Source organism: Phalacrocorax carbo, chromosome 7, assembly GCF_963921805.1.
Source record: "Phalacrocorax carbo chromosome 7, bPhaCar2.1, whole genome shotgun sequence".
Lineage (NCBI taxonomy): Eukaryota > Metazoa > Chordata > Aves > Suliformes > Phalacrocoracidae > Phalacrocorax > Phalacrocorax carbo.
In genome coordinates, this window is record NC_087519.1 from 19,841,405 (window position 1) to 19,853,853 (window position 12,449).

Below are 12,449 nucleotides of genomic sequence, written 5' to 3' on the forward strand. Positions count from 1 at the left end.
CTGGCATGGGGCAGCCCCTGGCCTCTTCTTACAGAGGCCACCCCTGCAGTCAAAACCTTGCTGCAGGCACCCAATACAGATAGCCATCCTGCTCGGCCTAAAACTCTTCAGTTTTCTGTTAGCTTATGGATATTGATTGTCATTTAGTTTTAGAATCGTCCTTGATTACATTGGTATGCTGTTCCAAGAAATCAGTAAAGATATCCTAGAAGCAACTTCGGTTTTCATGTTCATGTTCCTAGAATGCAAGTCAGTAAGACAGCTTGGTGCTTTTGTGCACCTGTTGGGCATTGTTTGATCTGAGAAAGTTCAGCATTTTATAAATGTGTGCAAGTACAGAGTATATAACGGCATAGGCAGAATCAAGACTGTGTGAGAGGAGTGTTAGAGAGCTTTGCTTTCTCCATTGCACCAGGAAAAAGCTAGCTATCTGAAATGGCCTGATATGATTGTTCACTCACTGTCTCTTCATGCCTGTGTAACATCTGCTTGAAGTGCCATTTGGAACATAACACACATCCATTTCCTTGTTTTGCCTTTCAGACCTCAGCTCAGCAGGCCTTGATGGGGACTATTAATACCAGTATGCATGCTGTTCAACAGGCACAAGCTGACCTCAGTGAAGTTGATAACCTACCACCTCTAGGGCAGGACATGGTGAGTTTTTCTAATCACTGGTATGGTTCTTAATGCTTTGGGATGTTTACAGATCTAAAGTGGTATTGCTAAAGCTTTTAAAAGGAGATGAAAATTTTGTTTTCTCTTTAAGGAATTGGTGTACAGTGATCCACCTCACTCTAATCAGTCTTCTGAGATGAGCTGTAGCAGACTTCCTTGCATAACTGTGTCTGGAATCCAGTTTGTTTCATGTGCATATGTACAATTAAACACAAACTATGGGCAGTATTTATGGTGGGAGTGACTACCTCCCAGACACTTGAAAAATAAGAACAAACTAAGATTCTGTCGTTCCTGATACAGCTTAGGGCAGGAGGACAGATCAAGAGACTGTTGCTTATGGGGAACTGTCAGTCAAGAGTGTTTAGCCTTCATAGGTGCACTTTTATGGCATTTGCCTTAAAAGGGCAGCTATTGGAATGTGATAGCGATTTTGTAGTGAATGATTCAGCAAAAGAAAATGCTTGCTTTCATATTTCACTTTAATGTCTTGGTTGTTGTCCTCTGCCTCACTTCTAAAGGCTCACGAAGGAACGAGAGATTTACAGTGTCTCCTCTTACAGAACCTCGCTGCAATCCTTAATTCTTGTTGTCATTATTGCTCTTCAGGCATCAAGAGTATGGGTTCAAAACAAGGTTGATGAATCAAAACATGAAATACACTCTCAGGTTGATGCTATCACTGCAGGAACTGCGTCAGTTGTTAACCTTACAGCAGGTAAATTTCAAAGGGAAGGATTTCCTTGCAGTCTCCTAGTTATTTATCAGTCTAATTCAAGTAGCATAGGGACTAAGTATAGGGCAGCTAGGGAAAAATTTTCTTCAAAATACTCCGGTAGCTAAGTGCATTGACATGCAGAAACAGCTTGCTTTCTGTCCTTCCCAACACAATTTTTGTATCTTCAATTTATCTCTTACACTAAAGGTACAACCATTGATGAAGAGAAAATGTAGCTTGTTTATTCAATAAAGCAAAGCATTATTGATCTGACAGTTATTACTGTTTATTGACGGTGGGTTTTAATTCAGCAAATTACAAGTTGAAGGAGCTGTGAGTGGCTTAAAGGGGTCAATACGGTATTACCTGTGTTCTTTCAATGTTGAAAGATAGCTGAAACTGTGGGCTGCTCAGCAAATTGCATTAAATGAAGAGAAATTCTATTAGAAGATAAATTCTTGTAGAAGAAATGTAGAAATCAGGAAAATTATAGCTGGGTTTGGGGTTTTTTTGTTGGTTTGTTGTTTGTTTGTTTTTTTTTAATGTGACAATTAAATTCCTTAGTAGACATTGCTTGGCTGTCTTGAAATGTTTCTTTTGTGCCTCACCAGAGTGTAGCTTGTCGTAGCTGCCTCTTATTCCCTTTTAACCACTAAAGCATTCTGATCATGAAAAAATATTTGCTCTACAGGGGACCCAGTTGACACTGATTACACTGCTGTGGGATGTGCAATTACAACCATCTCATCCAACCTCACTGAGATGTCTAAAGGTGTGAAACTGCTTGCTGCTCTCATGGATGATGAAGTTGGAAGTGGAGAAGACCTCCTGAAAGCTGCTCGAACATTGGCCGGTGCTGTCTCAGACTTGCTGAAGGCTGTGCAGCCTACTTCAGGAGAGGTGAATAGATGGAAACTTTTCAGGTTCCCTCTTTGAAGGGCACAGCTTTGGCTTTTTTGAGACATGTTAGCTTCTAAGCCTCGTCTGCTCAGTACAAGATAATGTTCCCTGTGCAAGCAGTCCTTTTGACTACTGTTTATTCCTTCATCTTTCTCTCTTTATGCCTTTTTAAGTCTTGCACCTCGGTATTAGAATGTTCTGAGTTATATGCAGGGGTTAACTGATTTATGTAATAAATAGTTAATTTATCTCGGTACTGTATTCTCTTTTAGAAGCAAATTTCAAACAGTACTGTGACTCAATTTACTAAGTAGTGGAGATTTATTTTTTTCTTTACTGTCTTCGTCTACTTTGACATACAAAATGAGAAGTTAATCCCTCTGTTGTAGTTTTCCAGAAATGAGAGTAGTACTGACCAGGATAGACTATCTTGATCAATTTATTATGGCTTGGAGTCTGCAGCCAGTTTGCCTTAGATCTCTTCAAGTATTTATGTTTTGAAGAACATGAAATAATCTCCTAGTGTTTCAGATTGGTTGGCTTATTGACTGTCCATCCTTAATAATCCTTGGAGTTATTACAATAGTGTCTATTTAGGTTCTTCAAAATTCTTCACACGCTCTCTGGGAGCACTTCAGACTAAACTCCCGAAATATGGATGTGCAGTTGTGCATGTGGAAAAGTAAAGATTTTTCCAAAGTGTTTCTGTTGTGAAATATTTTTTTAGTGATATTGATTGCATGCTAATGCAGAAGTTCCTTGAGGAAATCTAATATTCAAGTAAAGCTCATTCTCTTTGAATTAATGTATTTTACCATTATATTTTTCCAGCCTCGACAGACAGTTTTGACTGCAGCTGGAAGCATTGGGCAAGCAAGTGGGGAGCTACTAAGACAAATTGGAGAGAATGAAACAGATGAAAGGTTCCAGGTAATGAGGGGGTTTCTTGTCACTGTCAGAACTGTGTAGCTTTCTAATAAGGAGGCTACTGCATAAAACCAGGCTTCCCGAAGTGTGGTTAGGAAGTGCTAGATTTGAAGTTTCTCAATGCTAATTGAGGTTAATCCATTAGGAAATTGTTTTTACTTACACAATCAGAGTGCCGATACCACAGGAACCCCTACTTCATTTTGTGCATCATACAGATGCTTTCTTGTTTCATTGAGAGCTGTTTGCACTGTACTCCCCTCAGTGTTTAAAATGCATGGCTTGTGCTGTTTGCATACTGGTGAGACTCCTGCTGTTAAAATTCTACTCTGCTTTTTACTTTCACAGCTACGTTCATCACTGGTTTCTTTTATGGTGACTTTCAGTACCTCAGTGTTGCACAGAAAATATCTTTTATAACTTTCCTGTAGGATATAGAACTGTCATTCCATTCTACAGATGGAAAATTTGGCAGAGAAGTCCAGAGATCTCCTAATTTGAGATACCCTATGACCTGTTGATCTCTCAAATTCTTGGTATTGTGTCACACTTGATATGTTTGAATCACAGTTCCCATTTGCTTCAGTTGCAGCGGAGTGCAAGTTACATCACATGGTATCAAGTCAAACACAGAAAATAAGGAACAGCAAACAGTTTATTTTTAAAATCTCTGCCTATATTCACCAAGTATGCTGTGTCAGATGCAAGAATATAGCTGAGTTTCCCAGGGGGTCATGCATAGTCTTAAACAATTGTTCTGAATGCCATAGGGATTTTGTGGGAAGCAGTGTATTAAAACTTGCACATGCACACAGACAACTTTAGTCCTTGCCCTTCCTTGTGTTTCACTGTCTTTGCAAGCTAATGCCATGTATTTTTGAAGACTGAGTTAATGTTCATTGATAAATAACAGGTATTTCTTCTCAGTAAATATAGCAGTTTTCATATAAATGTTTGCCGCATCTGCCTGCGTGCATGTAAACCAAAAGTTTACACAACCTTTTGGTAAACTGAGTAGATGAAAATTATTGTATGGCTAAACATCTTAAAGGAGTTATGTTTGTATTATCAAATCATAATGCCTGCATGACTTAAGTGCTAGCTATTAGCAGTTTAAAATAATTTTTCTTAAATGCTCTGTTAAAAACGTGTGGATTTTTTCACTCAATGTCAAGAATAGGTTTGCACCAGAACAAAGGGGAAGTAATTTACAGCAACAGATAGACCTCTGGAGTGCACTGTATGCAAGATGTCTGCTAATATAATTTACAGGCCATTTTAAAGACTTGATCCACTGGTAAATTTGTCTACAAATTTCATCAGAGTTCTTATTTGTATTCCTATTTGAGTATGTATTGCATCCTTCTCTTTCTTGGGTAAGAGGAATAACCTAAACATTTTGATAAGGGCTGTGGCATGTGTTGGAGAAGGTGGGTAAGGAGAGGGATGGTTTATCATGCCTTCATATCCTAAGAACAAAATGAAAACTAGTGTTCTTTATTTTTGAAATCCAAGGTTTTCTTTCTACTGTGAAGTTAAAATTGTGCATAAGTGTATCTGTAGTGTCTTTTTACAGGAAAGCCAGGTCATCTTAACAGTACCGGCATTAGGGAGGCATCATCCCACTAAAAACCTGAATTTTATGGAATGTAGCATTTTAAAGTGGGGAAATGGGAAGAAATTTTCTGAACTTTTTCATTGCAGCAGTTAACACGAGTGTGTTTTAATTTCACAGTTTCAGAGTTAACTAAATTGTTTTTGTACAAGGGCAAATGTTCTGGGATTAAGACCTGTTCTGAGTTATATTTTCGAGCAGTTATTTATTAGGGCCGTATTTATATCATGGACAAGGAAATAGTGTGGTTGAAAAGGCATTTTCAAAAATGGAGTGGCACTTGTTACTGTTAAGCACAATTAAGTACTTGCATTTAGTATTAACTCAAGTACTGTCTGTCCTCAGCAGTTCTGTCCTTGAGGTTGTCATCCTTATTGCAGATATTTATTGCATATTTAGTGGGGAACTCGATGTTTTTGTACTAATAGTGTATTCTCAAGAAGTGAAGATAAGCACATTGCAGTTTGGGACCTACATTTGTTCCTATGGACTCTAAGCCAATTCAAAATTTGTCAGTTCATACTCATTCAGTCCAGTAACTTGATAATGTAAATAGAGAAGTGGTTGTACTAACAACAGAAAACTGTAGCTGTGTTAATAGCTGTGTTTGCTGCTTTACACAAAACAAAATGTTTAAGTTTTGATACAGGAGAACTGCTTACCTTCAGGAAATGCAATCTTAATATAAACAAAGGATATAAATTTTTGTTCATAAGACTGAGTTTTCCCTTTATTTTACCAGGATGTTCTGATGAGTCTGGCCAAAGCTGTTGCAAATGCTGCTGCCATGTTAGTACTGAAGGCCAAGAATGTAGCACAGGTCGCTGAGGATACAGTCCTGCAGAACAGGGTTATCGCTGCTGCCACACAGTGCGCACTCTCTACTTCCCAGCTTGTGGCTTGTGCAAAGGTGAGGCTAGCAGTGTTCGTTAGGTGGCAAGACATTGTTTCAAGTGTATGATTCTGTGTGTTTCCAACGGTCTCAGGCAATATACTGTGTTAATATCATAGCTCTAAATTTATGCAATATCAAAGTTGTTGATTAATAAATCATCACTCATAAAGGTGGCAATCAGGACCCCAGAGGATGTGAGGCATTGCTGTAATTCCCAGAGAAGGTGCCACAGATAACAGAGCCCATCTGATGAATTACTAGTATTGATGAAATATGAAAGTAAAAAATATTAGTTCAAGAAGCACAGCTTGCCTTGGACTATGTAAGTCTTCTAATAAAGCCTATAGAATTAGGATGGTTCATCTCATCTAAAGCTAAATAATTAAAAGCTGGTGCTCTTGCTGAAAACAAAATCAAGTTGGTTGTCATTGATTTTGAATATATTTGCACTAATGTTCAGTAGCCCATTTGCTTTAACAGATCCATTGCTTTCGGCCAACTACTGATTTTCAGTCTAAGCAGATAACAAAGAAGTTGAGATCAGATGTCAGATTCTGAAGTCTGCAGCCTTTTTCCTTAAAAATAAATAAACTAATTTAATTTTAAAAATTACACAGTTCGCATTTCCTACTTGAATGTTGCTTTTGAAGTCTGCAGTGTCATCTTTTGCAGGGAAATGAGTGTTCAACTGTTGTGAAACAACCAGAAGGTTTGTATTAAAATTAATAGCCAATATTAGGTATTAAATTTTCTATATTTCTACTTGATTTCTCTGGCTGCAAGGGCTTTTTGTAATGCATATGTATCAGTGTTCATTACCTGGACTTGATGTTCATACTGCCTGTAAATTTCTTCAATATGGCATAAGAGAGCCAGTGGCATCCTGTTTTCCTCATAAGATATGCACAGTTTTCCCATTGTTAAAAGCTCTCTGGACATTCCTGAAAAAAATGGGGGAGGGTTGTTTCTAATCTGTAGGTTACAGTGTTTATTACTTGTCTTGCTGCGTCAAAAGTAGAATGTTGTTTGGCCAATCGCTACTTTTATTTAAACAAACAAACAAAAGGTTGATTTAAGAAGGTTTTACAAGAGCAATTGCAATTAAGATTTCATTTTCTTTGGAATTCCAGGGTACAGAAGTCTGCCAGTGAACGTAGTTACTCTGGAGGAGTTTGGCCCATGCCTGCCCTCCAGAACCACTGTCTAGTGTTTTCTTATTTCAGTAGCTGCTGAATAGGCATGAAACAATTTGGGGGCCTACATTCTCAGAATCTAAATTGAGATTAAATTAACGGTATGCAGAGCCCTGATTCCTGATACAGATGTCTGAAACTACCTGTTTAACTACTTACTTTCAGGGTTTTCTGTCTAGGGAAAACAGATAAGTTAAAGATTAAAGCTAATGTAGTAGATGTTTCACTTGTTAGTAGTTAGGTAATTTGCAAATAGCCCTTTTTCTGAATGCTTTGTGTCCTTTCCCCATGCAGGTTGTGAGTCCCACCATCAGCTCTCCGGTGTGTCAGGAACAGCTGATTGAGGCAGGGAAACTAGTAGACCGTTCAGTGGAGAACTGTGTGAGGGCCTGTCAGGCTGCCACAGATGACACTGAATTACTGAAGCAGGTCAGTGCAGCTGCCAGCATTGTCAGCCAAGCCTTGAATGACCTCTTGCAGCATGTCCGCCAGTTTGCAAGCAGGGGAGAGCCCATTGGACGCTATGACCAGGCTACAGATACCATCATGTGTGTCACAGAGAGTATTTTCAGTTCAATGGGAGATGCTGGTAAGTTTCCCTAATGGGACAGTAGCTTTCCATGATTCAGTGATGTGGACATTTCAAAAAATGCAAGTAAAAAACCTTCTCTGAAAGGTACTGTGCTTCTAGCCTAGTGCTGTCGTGATGAGTAGCTGTTCAACCCATAATATTAAGTCAGCAAAATACATGTAGCTGCATGCTAGATAGAATTAATATTCTCGAAAAACAATCAATATCATGCTGAAGGATCACTGTAGTATTTTGTGTTTTCTACCACTGCTTCAGTCCAGAATTGTGTAGCAATTTCTTATCTCAAAAAATGAACAGGTATCTGAGCAAATACTTCCCAGTGATTGATTTTATTATGCTTAGATTTTGTTGTAGGTTCTGAAACATACTTATACTTTTTCATATGACGTTTCTAAAATACACAGCTTCTAGAACTAGCCAAAACTTGAGATGCCTAACATTTCACTGATCCAGTATGAATTTTTAGTAAAGAACCAGTAAATAACTTTGAATGGTGACATTTCAATAGTTATAAATGTTACGAAGTAGAACACCATGAAGGGGCAGTATCAACTTGAAATCAAGACAAATCATAGAAAGTTTAAAATGGGATCAGTTTTTAAAAGTAGTTATGGTGAATAATGTGGTTTTGGTCTTTTATTTCATGTTATATAAACACAAGGCCAGGACAGTAAATATTTCAGTCACAGCTGTATTCATCTTACAGTTGATATGAACAAACTAATATTTTCTAGTACAGTCATCTTAGTTGTTATATTTAAGAGGTAAAACTTTCAGATGTTTCTCTTTTTAAGGAACTGTCATTTCAGCTGTGCAGTAATCTTCTGGAGGAATATGTACAGGGAAGTAGTTAGGGAAATTCTCAGTGTATTTTGACCCTAGAATCTCCTTTACGAGAACTCTGAGTGATTAAATTTTTTAAAAGATGCCTAGGAATGTCTGCTAAGCCACTCTTAGCCTTCCAATTGAAAGCTGTGGAAAAAGTTTTCTAATGCTCTGTAGCTTTTCTAAGGAATTTAATTACTGTAGATGTGCACGGGAAAGCATGTTAAGTTTTGTTTAGCTGTCAATTATTATTCAGCTTTTGTGCAGAAGGATGCTGTAAAAGAGATTATCTTGGATAGCATTTATTTTCTGTTCACAGTCAAATATCGTGTGCAGTACTTAGTTTTTATTAGAAGGCATTCAGATTCCGATTGGTGTTTCCAACTTCCCATTGTACTCCCGCGGTCACAATTCTAACAGCAAAGAGACTATAGCTTGTGACTGCTGTATTATTGCCCAAGCAGGTTATTCTTTCTGTTTGACTTACTGGCTTAATACTGTAAGAAAGGGCATTTAAAGGGATTTTTTTTCAAGTGGAATATTTGGACTGGGAGCTGAGTTAGTCATTATTGGTAAAAATGTTAATTGCAAAATTGTATACTGGGAAAGAGTTGATAACAGCTAGAAAACTTGAAATTTTTTTGCTTATGCCTGTCAAAGGAGCCTGGTAAGAAGGCATTTAATTCTGGTGCCCACAAGTCACCTTTAAAGCATGAGAAAAATGCTCCTTTGGTTTTTTTTCCCCATGATTTTTTAGGAGCATTTGAAAAGGATGAGGCCTTAGAGCCAAGCACATCTTACATGGTTTGATGACCTAAAGAAAGCCAAAGGCTTTATGGGTTCAAGTCTGTCATGAAGGAGTTCAAGTATATGTTTTAATGACCAAATGAATTTGCTCTAGAAAGGGTATGTATCTGTGTCAGAAGCATTGCTGTTTCCTCTCTGTGCTTCACTGTGTCCAAAATGGGACTCCAGTATCTTAAATATAGACCTTACTTTTGGCCAAAGCCACCTAATTGGCGCTGAGTCCCTTCTGACAGAGTTCTTAATTCAGTTTATATTAGACAGAAGATAATTCCCCAAAAGAAGAATAAGTAGAAGATGGGTAGTTTTTACTGAAGCAGTGAAATTTTGGCTGTAATTTGAGAGCAAAATTATCAGTCTTCACTGGGCCAGGAATTTTCCTGAACTGTATATTCAAAATTACCTTTAAAGCATTGGTTTTTTGGTTTTGTCTTGCTGTCTAGAATGCAAATACTACACTTTTTCTTAACCTACACCGTAGCGGTTTCCTTCATTTATGTTGCAATTCAAGATTTAGTTTATGAAGGTTCTAGGTTATGAACTATTTGTGTAGCATTTTCAAGTCAAAAGAATACTTCAGCAAATGCAATTTTATTTTCATCTTGTTGAGTTGACTTTTGAAACCAAAACTGAAATGGAGAGAGAAGGAAAGTAAAAAATATAGTTGTATACCACAGGTGAAATGGTACGGCAGGCCAGGGTGCTGGCTCAAGCCACTTCTGATCTCGTCAATGCAATGAGGTCAGATGCTGAAGCAGAAATCGACATGGACAACTCTAAGAAGCTTCTGGCTGCTGCAAAGCTCCTGGCAGATTCTACAGCCCGCATGGTTGAAGCTGCAAAGGTACCAGGAAAATGAGCTGTCAGCTTAAAATCGTGTGGTTATGCACAAAGAAGAGATGATATGTGGGCTATCATAGGATCTGGCTGATAGTAGGGACGGTTTTTCTTATCCTGTAAATATTCTGCATTTAATGACTTATCCTAGGTACGTTCAGAAAAAAAAAACCAATTTATTAGTTAGCTGGTTTTATTTGTTTTAAAAATGTTTTTTGCACTACTTTGCTCACCTGTCTGCCCGGTTGTTATGACTCAAGCCATCTAGGGCAGTCACCAGCAGCCATAACCATTGTGATGCAAAGTCTTATACCAGTCTACCAATACAAATGGAACAACAAACCCATAGCAATCTCTTACAAATATCTTTTAGAAAAGCTGTAAAGCTGTTAAAGCAACTCTGCCTCTGTTTGTCTCAGGAACAGTTTCTTCAACCTGGGGCATCTTGCCTGGGTTGTTCCCACACACACACACACACCACCCCTTCTCACAAGACAGGCAAATATCTAACCTTTTCTTTCCTTTCTGTGCTAGAAACCACTAGGGAGAAATATGTTCTTTTAATTGTTTCCCAGATCCTGCGCTTAAATGATTTTTACAGATCAGGGCCAGCCATTCTGCTAGGGCTGTAGAAGGCCTATATGCCCAGCCGCAGAGCATGTCCTTGACCTTCCAGCACTTCCTTAGACTTCAAATGGAGAAAACCTACTATGTTAAGCCTCAAGGTGTGGACTGCAGTTACTGAAAGGCATATTGAATGGGGAATTTTAAAAACTGGTTTTTTCCAAAACCTACATTCATATAATCAAAGTACCTTATTACTGATCATAGCAGAAGCAGTTTACTGGGGTTACAAGGGTTGTTCTCCCAGGCACATGAAGTAGTGTATGAAGTATATATTAAACTCGCATCCTCAAAGTACTTAACATATACAGTAACAACTTTGCACTAGCAATAAATTTTCTGCTTCGAAGTCTTGGAACATTTCAATGTTCTTCTAACTTGAATTAAGATAATATAAGGAAAATAAAGGCTGATGTAGCAGACACTGTCTGGAACTAAAGCCTTGATGTTCATCTATATTTTCTCCAGGAACTTTTACTGAGGCTCATGTGTTCTACTCTGAAATTTTGTGCAGGGAGCTGCAGCCAATCCTGAAAATGAGGATCAACAGCAGCGTCTGAGAGAAGCAGCAGAGGGACTGCGGGTTGCTACAAATGCTGCTGCACAGAATGCCATCAAGAAGAAAATTGTCAACAGATTAGAGGTTGGAAACTAGATACTCTTGAATTTTCAGTTTACTCTGTTTTGATAATTAGTATCTGTAGATAATTTCAAGCAACTAGAAATGCATATTTCAGGAAAAGTGCTAAGCATAGAATGATAGCACTGTAAGCTCAGTTCTAGAGTATACACCTAGGAATTAGAGAGGCCAGCATAGCATATGATACCATAATCCTCAAAACTGAGCAACTTGTATCACTGATGTAGTAAGCTGGTGTAAGAATTTGATTCAGAAGGCATTTGATGGTGGCTTAGTCATAAGCTTAGAACAGCTGAGGTTTCAAACAGCTGAGCTGAAACTACTTAATTACTGTTCTAATTCATCTGTATGATCTGTCATTTACAGACAATATCTTTTGGTGGTTTTACTAGTTTATCTGCCAGAGTTTCATGTAAATTTCTGTACTAAAGATATGTTGAATTGCACCATATCCAATTAAACTGCTAAGTTGTTCAGAGAATCAAAGAAGCAGAGAAGAAAGTGGAAAGATATATCATAGCTGGTAGCACAGCCATGGGGGAGAAAGGCAATTTACTGTGCAGTAAGAATAAAATATCTCTGAAGTTTGTCTTGTAGGCAAGGTTTGATCTTCCCATTCTCAGCTAAAATGTAGAAAAGACAGATAAAAAAAAACCTAAGCCTTTCGTAATTCCTAGATTTGAACTGTGATTTTACAGTAGTCTGATTCAAATGCAATGAGGTTAGACAAACAACAAGATCTAAGTAGGTAACTGTCTTCCAAAAGTGCATTTAAATGACTGTACCTGGCTAGAACCAAAAGTCAAGAGTATTTTCAGGAAATAAAGGCTGATATGTCAGTTTTCTAACTGCATGCAAGAAAGCTTTTTACAAAGGACATTTTTTGTTTTGCTGTTATAACATATACTGCCTTACAAAGGAGAGAAATGTGTATGATGAGAACGAACCTCATGCTTGGCTGTATTTAGTGGGCCAGTTAAAGGAAAGTATTGTACATGTTGGAATATTTTGGATAAATTCCTGATTTTTTAATTTTGTAATTGTGAGAGATAGATAATAAGACTCCTAGATATTTGAAGAAGGTCTTCGCAGTGCTTTTAGACTCAGTAATACCAGTATTTTTTACCTCTGCATCATTTTAGTATCTTTGCTTTTGCCATAGAGCAATCTCCATAGAAGTTGGCTCCCTTGAGTCTTTGGT

The 12,449-nt window shown here is 37.9% G+C and overlaps 1 protein-coding gene across 5 annotated transcripts in view; it reads left to right on the forward strand.

Annotated features, from left to right (window-relative positions):
• The window catches only part of TLN2 (talin 2), a 229,989-nt gene that overhangs the window by 135,356 nt on the left and 82,184 nt on the right, over window positions 1–12,449 (forward strand). For all 5 annotated transcript variants that reach the window (XM_064456644.1, XM_064456649.1, XM_064456646.1 and 2 more), the window contains 8 exons: window positions 544–657; window positions 1,288–1,396; window positions 2,088–2,296; window positions 3,128–3,226; window positions 5,581–5,748; window positions 7,221–7,515; window positions 9,825–9,991; window positions 11,123–11,251. In XM_064456644.1, coding sequence (XP_064312714.1) covers window positions 544–657; window positions 1,288–1,396; window positions 2,088–2,296; window positions 3,128–3,226; window positions 5,581–5,748; window positions 7,221–7,515; window positions 9,825–9,991; window positions 11,123–11,251 — 1,290 coding nt within the window. The remainder of the gene's footprint in view (window positions 1–543; window positions 658–1,287; window positions 1,397–2,087; window positions 2,297–3,127; window positions 3,227–5,580; window positions 5,749–7,220; window positions 7,516–9,824; window positions 9,992–11,122; window positions 11,252–12,449) is intronic.